Source organism: Nerophis ophidion, linkage group LG06 (assembly GCF_033978795.1).
Source record: "Nerophis ophidion isolate RoL-2023_Sa linkage group LG06, RoL_Noph_v1.0, whole genome shotgun sequence".
Taxonomy (NCBI): domain Eukaryota; kingdom Metazoa; phylum Chordata; class Actinopteri; order Syngnathiformes; family Syngnathidae; genus Nerophis; species Nerophis ophidion.
The window spans coordinates 31,572,827-31,587,767 of record NC_084616.1 but is presented as its reverse complement, the minus strand read 5'-3'; the positions used below and the strand labels follow the sequence as shown (position 1 = coordinate 31,587,767).

The 14,941-nt window shown below is 39.5% G+C and overlaps 1 protein-coding gene across 10 annotated transcripts in view; it reads left to right on the top strand.

The window, feature by feature from the left end:
* b4galnt1a (beta-1,4-N-acetyl-galactosaminyl transferase 1a) overlaps nucleotides 1-14,941 on the top strand; it is a 165,777-nt gene that overhangs the window by 18,043 nt on the left and 132,793 nt on the right. For all 10 annotated transcript variants that reach the window (XR_009807132.1, XR_009807133.1, XR_009807130.1 and 7 more), the window contains 3 exons: nucleotides 9,227-9,441; nucleotides 9,513-9,695; nucleotides 14,819-14,925. Coding sequence is in view for 4 of the 10 variants with exons in the window: in XM_061903381.1 (XP_061759365.1) it covers nucleotides 9,227-9,441; nucleotides 9,513-9,695; nucleotides 14,819-14,925 (505 nt within the window). In the remaining 6 variants the exon portion in view is untranslated. The remainder of the gene's footprint in view (nucleotides 1-9,226; nucleotides 9,442-9,512; nucleotides 9,696-14,818; nucleotides 14,926-14,941) is intronic.

Below are 14,941 nucleotides of genomic sequence, written 5' to 3'. Positions count from 1 at the left end.
TGTTTTGCCAACGGCATTGACTAAGATAGCGGAAGCGGGGATCGAACCTGTAACCCTCAAGTTGCTAGCACAGCCGCTATACCAACTGAGCCACGATTGATTGTCCAAAAAGTAGTCATCTTAGTCCTTTAATACAAAGTCTGCCATGATTAGAACACACACGTATTTGTTCCTGGAAGTAGGAACATAAGTCGTGTTGCCATAGGGACTGAAATTAATGCGCCCAAGAAATAAGTTCTGGTAATGCTTAAAATGACCAACATATGGTAAATATTGTACATATTACACATTATTATGAACGTCTTTGTTACTACATTATATACAATATATAGTTACAGTGTGTATATAAAACAATGATTGAGGGTTTTTAAGTTGTTTTCGGGAGCTTTGAAGGCAACATAAGGGAATCCCATAGCCACATCTTGCAAGCGGTATTTTATCTTTAGAATCCTTAACAAAACAACAAAGTTAAACAATCTGGAATGACCACCACTGCTCTCTAGTTTAAGAGAGGCACAGAGCGTATGGCCATCAGTCGTATTAGAGATAGATAGCATGGATTGGGAATTGATGCACGGAAACATATTGACTGATTCAAACTCGGATCTCCTGATGGTAAAGCTGACGTTCTAACTACATCGTTCTACCCTGGATTTGTAATATTGTTTTATAAAATAATACATGCATGATACATGTTTGATCTTACCACCTGTTGATCATTGTCATTGACTGTACTGTGAATACCAGAGGTTGGAAAAATTATCGCTTTTCCGATCGAGCACAATTGGAATGTGGACGATGCTGAATCGATGGATTAAGGTCCAAGTTCAATTATATATGTATGTAACATAAAGTAGTACAAATGACTCTAAAATTCAGATCTAGCCTGGACACACAACAGAATAAGGAGGAGGAGAGAAGAACATGCTAATTGTGGCCTTAAGCTAGCCTGAATGTACAGTACTGAAACAATATAATAATAGATACTCTGTACATTTCAACAAAATATAATTAGAACTGTTTAACAGTATCAAAATTCCAATCAATAAATCAAAATTTATTCATATAACCCTTAATCACAAGTGTCGCAAAAGGCTGCACAAGCCACAACGACATCCTCTGCTCAGATCCCACATCAGGGCAAGACGAAAACTTAACCTAGTTAATAGTATGAGAGTCCAGTCCATAGTGGGTCAAGAAGGGGATCATCTTGAATGGAGACAAGTCAGCAGCGCAGAGACATCCCCAACTGATGCACAGAGGAGTGGTCAACCCCGGGTCCCGACTTTGAACAGCTAGCATCTCATCTATGGTCACCTGATAACCTCCTCCATGCAAGAAAGGGGGGCAGAGCAGAAAAGAGAGACGGCAGATCAACTGGTCTAAAAAGGGGGTCTATTTAAAGGCTAGAGTATACAAATGAGTTTTAAGATCGGACTCAAATGCTTCTACTGAGGTGGCATCTCTAACCGTTACCGGGAGGGTATTCCAGAGTAGTGGAGCCCGATTAGAAAACACTCTTTAACAAGCAGACTTTTTTGGGGGCTCTTGGAATCACTAATAAGCCGGAGTTTTTAAAACCCAGATTTCTGGCTGGGACATAAGGTACACTACAATCAGCAATATAGAATGGAGTAAGACTGTGTAGTATTTTATATGTAAGTAGTAAAACCTTAAAGCTGCATCTTACAGTAAGTACATAGGAAGCCTGTCCAGTTGAGCCAGTATAGGCGTAATATGATCAAACTTTCTTGTTCTTGTCAAAAGTCTCGCAGCCGATTTTTGTACCAAGTGTTATCTTTTAATGCTAGGCATAGGGAGACCTGAAATTAATTTGTTACAGTAATCGAGACGAGACCTAACGAACGCATGAATATTGATCTCAACGTTTGTGGTGGACAAAGAGAACACATTTTAGCGATACTACGGAGATGAAAGAAGACTGTTTAGTAACACTCTTAATGTGTGACTCAAATAAGAGAGTTGGGTTGAAGATAATACCCAGATTTTTTACAGAGTCGCTTTGTGTAATTGTTTGGTTGTCAAATGTTAAGTTGGTTTTGTTAAATAGGTGTCGGTGTCTGGCAGGACCGATAATCAGCATTTGGGTTTTCTTAGCGTTGAGTTGCAAAAAGTTAGTGGACATCCATTGTTTCATTTAATTTAGACAGGCCTGCAGGTGACTACAATCTGGCGTGTTGGTCAGCTTTAGGGGCATTTATGTGTTGGGTGTCATCAGCATATCAACGAAAGCAAACACCGTATTTGCTAATGATGTCACCTATCGGCAGCATGTAGATGGTGAAAAGTGCAGGGCAAAGTACCGAACCCTGTGGAACTTTGCACGTTACCATAACATACTCCGAGGTCACATAGTTATGGGAAACACTGCATCCTGTCAGTAAGATAGGAGTTAAACCAAGAAAAGGCGACCATATCAAAACGTGTTTCGATATGTTCCAATTAGGGCTTGGCAATATTGGCTTTTTTTAATATCGCAATATTTTTATGCCATATTGCGATATACGATATATATCACGATATTTTGCCTTGGCCTTGAATGAACACTTGATGCATATAATCACAGCAGTATGTTGATTCTATTTGTCCACATTAAAACATTTTTCTTCATACTGCATTAATGTATGCTACTTTTAAACTTTCATGCACAGAGGGAAATCACAACTAAGTCAATTGACCAAAACTGTATTTATTAAATACTCTTCATTCTCTCACGAGTGACTTTTTAACTGAAAGAACAAATGAATAGTGTTGTTACCTTTTTGTAGTAACACTTCTGCTACTATTGCTTTTGTCTGCTGAATATCTTCCCACTTGAAGCCAAACCACCGCCAGATGATGGATCCCCTGCTCTTTATTTTGGGCATTTATTGTTCTTCCTCCATTTGTAATCAGTTTCGCACCTTCTCTCTCTTGTATTGTCACAAGCTCCGCTCTGCTTATACGACCTGCCTCAGCTAACGTTAGCCATACTGCTACCTCTCTGGTCGGCGAGAGCGTATGACGCTAGACGCGCGACAGTATGTGAAGTATGTAAGAAGGTGGGCTTGTTTTCCGTCTCTGTGAGAAGGAGAGACGACGAGGAGTGAGAAACGCCAGTAATGTAATGCCCGCAGCTAAAAGCAACTCTGTGAGAACATATACCTTATTTTTCGGACTATAAGTTGCCGTCTTCTCCACAGTCCAGCGGGGGGTGAGACCCGGCCAATTAAAAAAAAAATTATTATTATTATTTTTAATTTAATAGTTTGGCCAAGTCTCACCCAAAACTTCCAAAAAAAAACGCGACTTATAGTCCGAAAAATACGGTAATCGAATATTACGATAGTCATTTTCTATATCGCACAGAGACAAACCTGCGATATATCGTTTTTATCGATATATCGCCCAGCCCTAGTTCCAATAGAATACTATGATCGATGGTATCGAAAGCAGCGCGGATATCAAGTAGCAGCAACATGGATAGCGCATCAGCATCCAAAGTTAGACATTTTTGCTCGGACTGTCTCATAGAGTGATTTGTCCTGAAACCGGACTGAAAGGTGAAAGGGTAGAGAGTAACCAGCTAAGAGTAACCAGCTAAGAAGAGGAAATTATTAAGGAGATAATAAGTCAAAAGAGACAACATTACCCACAAAATGCAGCCGCCATTTGGGAACACTGGCTATAAATGTGTAGAAAGACATCACATGTCTTTGAGCCGTAAGTTTACAACAAGGAGCAAAGATTCCTATGTGGTTTTAGACTGCAAGAAAATTAAATCAAGGATGCCTGCTTTCCAAATTCTGTAGGGATGTTTATTTATTTTATCATTTAGCACGCAGCTACAGTTTTCACATATCGAGTTTTCCATATCTATGCCGTGCACAATAACATGAAAAAGCAGAAATGACGCAGTAACCAAAGGAGGAACCTTTTATGCGTATTAATAATTACATTTAATACATTTATGTATATTGTTAATATGCTTTATAAGAATTTAAGATCCACGAATAATCAATTTGTTATCGAATCATGATGGAATTGTGAGGTGCCCAAAGATTCCTTCTACTAGTAAATACATGACAGTACTTTTGATTAGTTGATAGCGACCCCATTAAGTCCATCCATCCATCCATTTCTACCGCTTGTCCTTTTGGAGGTCGTGGGGTAATTTTTGAAAATTCTAGATGTCTTACTTTATGGCAACAGTTTTTGAAAGAAGGCCCTTTCTATAAATAAAATGATGCTTTTTTTTCAACTTGTGGTTCTGTATTATCTTCAGTACCAAAACTTATAAAGATAATTTGTACTTGGTGCACACTTTGGTGTGGTTCATTAAGCATTCACACTAGTATTTTTCGTCATGGTGCTCTAAAGCAGGGGTCTCAAACTCATTTTACCTGGGGGCCACTCAATGCAGAAACTGGGAGAGGCTGGGCCGCAAGAAAAGATTTCTTAAAAAATCTTAACATGCACTTTTTAATGAATTTACTTTCTATGAATGGTTTTCCCGCCCTAGCAACATACTTGCCAATCATCACAATTTTTCCGGGAGACTTCTTAATTTCAGTGCACCTCCCGACAATCTACCGTTGCAACCATTCTCCCAATTTTCACCCGGCCGACATTATTAAGGGCTGCCGTGACTGCACTGCCTTTATCGTCCTCTACAACAGTGGTTCTCAACCTTTTTTCAGTGATATACCCCCTGTGAACAGTTTTTTAATCCAAGTACCATAGTTCCGGCCCTAGCCTCCATGGGGCCCTAAGCAAAATTTGATTTTGGGGCCCTCTATTTCTGCCAATAATATTGATTGTTGATCATTCACACACCTACTATAAACTCAATGCGGCTCTGGCAGTGTTGTTGACATTATCCTATTGTCAGCCTGGCAAGTCTTTACAAATGACATGCCATTTATAAAGATATGAGGATGGCCCAGTTAAGAACATAAATAATACCAATGAATGAAGGAATGATGTCCAGAGTGCCAGATATGGTTCCTAATCTTAAAATGTAGGAAACATTCAGCTACAGGAGTGGCCTGGGGTTGAACAGTCCAAGTGATAAAGCTTTGTATTTACAGTAAAGTGTCATCTTGTCTCATTAGTCTTGTACATATTAGTCTTTAATTACTAGTTTATATTTTTAGTTAATTGTTCATATTTAATGTTTACTTTGTACAAAGAGAGCGCAGTCTACTGAAGTTAAATTCCGTGTGTGTTAAACATAACTGGACAATAAAGCTGATACTGATTCACTTTATTATTTTTGGTAACAAAAACCTGAAACAGCAATGTGCAAAAATAATTCGTAGTGCAAGAAAAACAATAGAGTGCAACAATAAAATCACTTAAATGTATATAAAAAGGAACAAATTCAATTGTACAAAAACCAACATAATTAAATAAAATATCAAGCAAATACCTAAATAGTATTAATGAACAGTTACCAGAAACAAGGGAACATAACGGTTTATAAACTAATATGAAGTTACTGCTTATTAAAACTTTTTAAACACATAATTTTTACGGATTAAGAAAGACAAGGCTTTTTTTATTAGAATAAGTCCAAACCCCCAAAACGGAAAAAACGACGTTTCACTATGAAACAGCGTTTCTATAAAATTAGCCATTGCAACTTACAACTCATTCTGTGGGAACAGGTCACATATATGAATCAACTCAAAGTTCAGCTTATTATTACACAAATACAAACACGTTAGCATGAATATTTCACTATTTGAACCGCCAGTTAAAAGATAAATTACACCCGTTTTTAAACTAGCTAGCTAATTTGCTAATTACAGCTACAAATCTCTTTGATAAACTTTTTATTACTCAGTCATGCAAACATACCTTTATCATGACATTTTTTTCTCCTCTTCCACTTTCTTCTTCATTCTTTTTTTCTGCACCTGAAGGATATGTCCTTTTTTGTGACATTGTTTTGCCTCTATCTGCGCTTTTGATGCCCAGTGCGCACTGGCATTGCACGGCAGGCGGCAAACGTCACAGGTGCAGCAGAGGCAGAGAGCTTTGACATTTAAAGAGAGGCAGGAAGAATCACCAGGCCAGGGGTCGGCAACCCGCGGCTCCGGAGCCGCATGCGGCTCTTTGGCAACTCTGATGCGGCTCAGCTGCATAATCGCAGACCCCCAGACTGTTACGGGGTGATTCCGGATTTCGGTGCCTCTCCCATTCTACGATTTTCACTCGGAATAAAACATTGCGGGCGTGCCGTGATGACTTTACTTTTAACGTCCTCTACAACATGTCATCGCGCCCGCCTTTACGCAATGCTATCAGCGGGCCGACCGGACGCATGCTTGCCTGTCCAGCAACATGTTGTACGTGGCTTCCGCAGATACACGTACATGACTGCAAGGCATACTGGGTGATACAGGTTACACTGAAAGTTGTGATATAAACAACTTTAACACTCTTACTAATATGCACCACACTGTGAACCAACACCAAACAAGAATGACAAACACATTTCGGGAGAACATCCTCACAGTAACACAACATAAGCGTAACACAACAAATACCCAGAATCCTTTGCATCCATGTTTATTCCTGAATATATTTTACACCCCTGCGCCCCCAACCCCGCCAACCTCAACTGAGTAACGGAGGGGGGTTGGTGCTAGCGGGGTGTATAATATAGTCAGGAATAGTCATGGATGCAAAGGATTCTGGGTATTTGTTGTGTTGCGTTTATGTTGTGTTACTGTGAGGACGTTCTCCCGAAATGTGTTTGTCATTCTTGTTTGGTGTGGGTTCACAGTGTGGTGCATATTAGTAAGAGTGTTAAAAGTTGTTTATATCACAACCTTCAGTGTAACCTGTATCACCCAGTATGCCTTGCAGTCGTGCACGTGTATCTGTGGAAGCCACATACAACATGTTGCTGGACTGGCAAGCACTTTGTACATGTTGTAGAAGGTGTCTAAGGCAAAGGCTTCATAGCACGCCCTTATTATTGTTATCTGGGTGACCACCAGCAGATATTCACGAGAATGGTTGCGGCTCCCATTGTCTTCTTAATTTTGTGAAATGGGTCACAATGGCTCTTTGAGTGGTAAAGGTTGCCGACCCCTGCACTAGGCCTAGATCAGCAGCAGCACTCTGTTGACCTAAAATTGTGTTTTTGTACAATAATATATATTTGATCATTTAGAAATCATCAGTCAGCAAAAAATAAAAAACAATAATTTTTTGTTTATTGCTTTTGGGGGCCCCCTGGTGGCCGCGGGGCCCTAAGCAAGCGCTTAGTTCGCTTATGCCTTGGGCCGGCTCTGTAAGTACCCCCTAATCAGAGCAAAGCATTTTTGGTTGAAAAAAAGAGATAAAGAACTAAAATACAGCACTATGTCATCAGTTTCTGATTTATTAAATTGTATAACAGTGCAAAATATTGCTCATTTGTAATGGTCTTTCTTGAATTATTTTGAAAAAATATACAAAAATAACAAAAAAACTTGTTGAAAAATAAACAAGTAATTCAATTATAAATAAAGATTTCTACACATAGAAGTAATCATCAACTTAAAGTGCCCTTTTTGGGGATTGTAATAGAGATCCATCTGGATTTATGAATTTAATTCTAAATATTTCTTCACAAAAAAATAAATCTTTAACATCAATATTTATGGAACATGTCCACAAAAAGTCTTGCTGTCAACACTGAATGTTGGGTTGTTGTATTATTTTTCCACAGTTTATGAACTTTTATTCATACTTCATTGAAGTATTATTCAATAAACATATGTAAAAAGGATTTATGAATTGCTGCTGTTTTTTTAGAATGTTTTTAATAAATCTCACTTGTCCCTTGGCGTACATTCACGTAACTCCAGGGGTCCGCGCACCCCCAAAAGAAGACTACTGTTCCACTACATGTCATCGGGCACGCTTCTACATGACACAACCAATGTGCCGGCTCTGTATCATGTTGTGTGAGACTTATGCAGGAAAAATGTACGTGACTGCAAGACGTACTTGTTCAACAGCCATACAGGTCACACTGAGGGTGCTGTATAAACACCTTTAACACTGTTACAAATATGCGCCACACCGTGAACCCACACCAAACAGGAATGACAACCCCTTTTTGGGGGAATTTCCCCACCCTAACACAACTTAAACACAAGAGAACAAATACCCAGAACACCTTGCAGGGCTACAATATACAACACCTCAACCGACGCAAGTAGGGAGGGTGGGGGACTGGGGGGTTGGTGGTTGCAGGGGTGTGTATATTGTAGCCCGGAAGATTTAGGTCTGCATGGGATTCTGGGTAATTGTTCTGGTGTGTTTATGTTGTATTACGGTGCGGATGTTAACCTGAAATGTGTTTGTCATTCTTGTTTGGTGTGGGTTGACAGTCTTGCACATATTTGTACCAGTGTTAAAAGTTTTTTTACACCCACCCTTAGTGTGACGTGTGTACCTGTTGATCAAATATATCTTGCAATACCATACGTGCGTCACACATGGCGAGATGCAACATACAACTGGGCTTGCACGCTGTCAGTTAAGGATGTAGGGGGCGTTAAAGGCAGTGCCATTATGGCACTCCCTGAATATTGTTGATCTGGTAAAAATTGACAGGGGCTTCGAGAGAATTGGTGCCCTGAAATTCAGGGGTCTCCCGGGAAAATTGGGGACGTGGGAAAGCATGACCTATCAAGCGCCGTTCATATTAAACTCACGGGCCGCGCCAACATTAAATTGTCATATCAAAGTGTGGGCTGCATAATAACGTCTCGCGGGCCGCATGCTTGAGACCCCTGCTCTAAAGGCTGAGTGCTTGAAAATAAAAGGTTAATTAAGCAAATTGGCCTCCATATAATTTGATTGTTGGAGTAAAATGTTTGAACACTCTTGATGTAAAACATTTTCCCAGGAGAATCATAGCTTCCACTCCCTGTAGGAGTAGCAGTAAGGTGTCCTTCTTTCTTTAAGTACACTTTTTGCCGTGCACCTCCTTTATATTTGATTTATAGGCACACTGACAAAGACATTTTCGAAACAGCTCTGTTTGGTAGTCCCTGCACAGTTTCTTTCAATCTATCAATCAATGTATTAACATTTTTAGAAGAACACAAATCTTGCTGGTCTTGGTTTTGTTCTCCCAATACTTTTGTCCATAAAGAAGAGACTTTTTTCCATTTTGTTAGCTTCAGTCTTTGATAGCATGCATGTATTTTCATTCTAGATGCGTGTGTCCTCTAAGAAGTGTCTTGGACTGCTTGTGATTATTGGCTCCCTGCTGGTAGCGCTTTTTAACACGTGGAGCCCTGCAGCTCTCTCAGCAGTTGACCTACGGCCCGGGCACAACGTTGGAATGGAGACCGTCATCATGGAGAAACTTCAAGACCTCTTGAATAAATATGATGATATTTCCTATCATATAAAGGAAGATGTGGCATGGTGGGTTGAGGTCCAACTGTTAAATTTTGCGTGGGTTTAATGTTGGTCATTTAATATTTCCTTTCCAATAGTCTCTTGAGGAGAAACTCATGTGAATGTGTGGCTGATAAGGAGACCGTTAAGCTGCCTCTTTCCAGTCTGCTGTTCCCACGCGTGAAGGCCCGCAACTTGGACCAGGTCTTCTTACAATCACACCCGGATCCCTCAGGTGTGAAGCGTCACAGAGCTGAAGAGTACAGCAGTTTTCAGAAAAGGTAAAGTCTTATTTTGACATTCAGTACATGTCTATACACTAAATTAGTCCAATTTCTGAAATAGTTTGGCTCTAAATAAGCATCCTACAACCCATGGAAACACCTTAATACAATTGTTCGATTTTTTAAAAGTTGGACTAACACACCTGGATTATGCGATAGAAAACCAGATCTCTCGAGTGGGTGTGTGCTGCCAGGGGGGGACACTTTGTATCGGGCATGCGCCAGTCTCAATCAACGTCCAAATATTTCTTCAAAATAACTTTCTTCCGCCAGTCTTTCTTTGCTTCGGAACTGCATTTGTTCCAAGACCTTCTTGGGACTAGTGCCATTTTTGTAGCGCAATCTAAGATAGTTGTTTGATCCTGTCTGCTATTTAACATCAGCATAGCCATTATTTGTACAAAACCCAAAACCAGTGAAGTTGGCAGGTTGTGTAAATCGTAAATAAAAACAGAATACAATGATTTACAAATCCTTTTCAACTTACAGTTGTGGTCAAAAGTTTACATATTGTGAAGGACATAATGTCATGGCTGTATTGAGTTTCCAGTCATTTCTACAACTCTTATTTTTTTTGAGATGGTGTGATTGGAGCACATGCTTGTTTGTCACAAAAAACATTCATGAAGTTTGGTTATTTTATGAATTTATCGTGGGTCTACTGAAAATGTGACCAAATCTGCTGCATCAAAAGTATACATACAGCAACAAACATCATCAATTTTGGTGATGTAGAAAAGTTTTAGTCAAATCACATTAGCTTCATTGCATGGTATCTTAACATCATGTGAGTGATTATGATTGACGACACCTGTTGACTTCTCTGAGCTCATTTAAATAGGGCTCATGTGATGCAGTCATTAGACTCGGTTACAAATGCAACAATGGGAAAATCAAAGAAACTCAGCATAGATCTGAAATAATTAATCATTGACTTGAACAAGTCAGGAAAGTCACTTGGAGCCATTTCAAAGCAGTGTATGGTCCAAGGGCAACTGTGCAAACAATTGTTCATAAGTATTGAGTGCATGACACAGTGTTGCCACTGCCACGATCTGGAAGAAAACACAGGCAATCACCTGCTGCTGAGAGAAAATTGGTCAGGATGATCAAGAGTCAACCAAGAGCCACCAAAAAGCAGGTCTGCAATAAATTGGAAGCTGCTGGAACACAGGTGTCAGTGTCCACAGTCAAGCGTGTTTTACATCGCAATGGACTGAGAGGCTATCATGCAGGAAGATAGCCCTTGCTCCAGAAGTGACACCCTAAGCCTCGTCTAAAGTTTGCTGCCGATCACATTGACTAAGATACAACCTTCTGGAGGAAAGATCTGTGGTCAAATGAAACAAAAAATGAGCTGTTTGGCCATAATACCCAGCAATATGTTTGAAGGAGAAAAGGTGAGGCCTTTAATCCCAGGAACTCCAAACCTACCGTCAAGCATGGTGGTGGTAGTATTATGCTCTGGGTCTGTTTTGCTGCCAATGGAACTGGTGCTTTACAGAGAGAAAGACAATGAAAAAGAAGGATTACCTCCAAATTCCAGGACAACCTAAAATTAATCAGGCTGGAGGTTCGGTTTTGGGCACTGTTGGATGTTCCAACAAGACAATGACCCCAAATACACGTCAAAAGTAGTAAAGGAATGTCTAAATCAGGCTAGAATTAAAGTTTTAGAATTGTCTTCCTGAGGTCCTGACTTATGCTGGAGAAACAAGTCCATGTCAGAGAACCAACACATTTAGCTGAACTGCACCAATTTTGTCAAGAGGACTGGTCGACGTTTCAACCAGAAGCTTGTGGATGGCTACCAAAAGTGCCTTATTGCAGTGAAACTTGCCAAGGGACATGTAACCAGATATTAACATTGCTGTATGTATAATTTTGACCCAGCATATTTGGTCACATTTTCAGTAAACCCATAATAAATTCATAAAAGAACCATACTTCATGAATGTTTTTTGTGACTAACAAGTATGTGCTCCAATCATTCCTATCATAAGAATATAAGAATTGGAGAAAATATTGGAAACTCAAGACACCCATGACAATATGTTCTGTACATGTATATGTAAACTTTCGACCACGACTGTATATTCAATTGATGCAAAGACAAAGTATATTTAATGTTCAAACTGAGAAACTTATTTTTTTTTGCGAATGATCATTAACTTAGAATTTAATGGCAGCAGCACATTGTAAAAGAGTTGGCACAGGGGCATTTGTTTACCACTGTGTTATGTTGCCTTTCCTTTTAACAACACAATTTAGTAAACGTTTGTGAACTGAGGAAAACAATTTTTGAAGTTTTTCAGGTGGAATTCTTTCCCATTCTTGCTTGATGTACAGCTTAAGTTTTTCAACAGTCTGGGGTCTCCGTTGTCGTATTTTACGCTTCATAATGCACCACACATTTTCAAGTGGAGACAGGTCTGGACTACATACAGGCCAGTCTAGTACCCACACTCTTCTACTACAAAGCGACACTGCTGTAACACATGCAGAATGTGGCTTGGCATTGTCTTGCTGAAATAAGCAGGGGCATCCATAAATACAACGTTGCTTGGATGGCATATGTTGCTCCAAAACCTGTATGTACCTTTCAGCATTAATGGTGCCTTCAGAGATGTGTAAGTTACCCATACACCCCCATACCATCACAGATGCTGGCTTTTGAACTTTGCGCCGGATGGTTCTTTTCCTCTTTGGTTCGGAGGACACTACGTCCCTACTTTTCAAAAACAATTTGAAATGTGGACTTATCAGACCACAGCACACTTTTTATACTTTGCATCAGTCCATCTTAGATGAGCTCGGGCCAAGCAAAGCCGGCGGCGTTTTTGGGTGGTGTTGAATAATGGCTTTCGCTTTGCATAGTAGTTTTAACTTACACTTACAGATGTAGCGATGAACTGTAGTTACTGACAGTGGTTTTCTGAAGTGTTTCTGAGCCCATGTGGACGATATCCTTTACATACTGATGTCAGTTTTTGACGCAGTACCGCCTGAGAGATCTAAAATCGAGATCTTTCTGTCTGGAGTTTGCATGTCCTCCCCGTGAATGCGTGGGTTCCCTCCGGGTACTCCGGCTTCCTCCCTCTTCCAAAGACATGCACCTGGGGATAGGTTGATTGGCAACACTAAATTGGCCCTAGTGTGCGAATGTGAGTGTGAATGTTGTTTGTCTATCTGTGTAGGCCCTGCGATGAGGGGGCGACTTGTCCAGGGTGTACACCGCCTTCCGCCCCATTGTAGCTGAGATAGGCACCAGCGCCCCCCGCGGCCCCAAAGAGAATAAGCGGTAGAAAATGGATGGATGGAAGTTAAACCTATAAACCTTTAACTTATGCTATTAATCAAAAATATTATCGCATTATTTATGTATAAACACAGATTAAATGCACAATTTGGACTCCCGAATCAAAGGCGGAGCAGATTACTTAACGTTCAATGATCAGGTCAATGCATTTAGTACATCAGTGCAAAGGTGAGTGAGGATACTCAGACCGGCAAATTTAACCTAAAACTAAAAATAAAAAAAATCGTGTGCATTTAAATATCACACTTAAAATGTACCTATGTAACATTGTAACATTGAAACTGCATTTGTGTCCACACATTGGGGTCTTTTTGATATTCACGAAGTTATTGTGATTAATTGAAATGCAAAAGTGTGATTAATCTGATTAAAAAACAGACAGCACAGTAACTAAGAAACCAAATTTACAACGCTTTAGACAACTTGAAATAATATTACAAAGCATATTTTATTGAGAACAAGATTCAATACTGTTATTGTCATTAAACGGTTGCAAATACAACACAATTAGCAAACAAGGCCAAATAGGGGCAAGTTATGAAAAAAATTGAGAAAGTGTCAGTGCACGTTAAAATTGTCAAGTACAAGCACATCATAAATAATAATGAATATATGTAAAATGCTTTGTATAGGTGCTGTAAAAAAATATATAGAATAATAATTGCATATTGAACGAATGAAATGGATAGATAAACATTTAACATCACTTGCAGACATCATCATCAACAATTAGTGGAGAGGGCGGAGAGCCACACAAATGCCACCGTTGTACTTTGCTGTTAGTTCACTCTTAAATTAAAAAAGTGTTGCTCACCTTCTTTATGAAACTGCGGGCACCTGCAACTTTCTTTATTTCCCAGCCATAGTCAAATACAAACAATATCAATGAGTGGTGTAACTGTTAGTTAGCGAAGAACTTCAGCCAACCGGAGATGATGTCACAGTAGAGCGTTTCAGCACTCAAGTCCACGGAATGATATAGCGACAAAATTACTATTTTTTTGACTGTACAATAACTAAGAGGAAACAGTAACTTGTGGGAACATTTTCCGTCAAAAGCGGGGTGGACGGAAACTGAGGTGCCACTGTAATATTAAGTCTAAGGACATAATCTCGGCTATTGGTGTACAATACATACAGAGTATTTAACCAATACATTTGAAAAATACTTTTTTGAATGTCTAAACCGTATGACAAAATAGTACATTTTTATGTTTTATAGTTTGTAAAAATGTTCAAATGTCCATTTCCAAAAATTAAAAAACCTCCAAAGGGAAGTTGCTAGAAAGTTTTTAGAAATTGAGCTGATTTTGTATTTATTTGTGTTACTATAGAATAAATATCACTTATGAAAGGAAGGAGTTCCAAAGTCCAGGGCAGAGCTTATACTGCATGAGGCCGTTCCTTTATGATATATTTTATTACAATCATTCTCAGACTACATAAACACTGCACATGCTACAATCCTGCTCTGTGGGCCCTGTTTGTGAGTACTTGGCTCATACGTAACTGAACGTAAGTAAAATGTCCCTTTGTGTGATAACAAACTGCCACAACTTACACGCTCCAGCCTTTGTAAGTGGCACACTATTATCATTTTGACTGAAACAAAAAACGTAAACATTGCGAATGTTTGTTTTTAATGCAGAAATCCAGCTTTTATTTTTGTCTCTGGTTCTCTATTTTTGAAAAAGTATAATAGAGTAAGTAATTTTGAAGGTGTCAATGTCACAGCGGTGATTGTAATGTTTATTGTTCAGAGATGTTCCTTTTTTGTGGCCTAACATACATGTGTGTGCAGGTCCTCCAGTCCTGCAGATGTGCTTATTGTGAACGAGGGCAATAGTCCCCTTCAATATCCCTCCCAGGGTGTTGCAGTGCGACCCCTCAAAACAATCATCATTCCAGGTAAAGCCTTCATCCA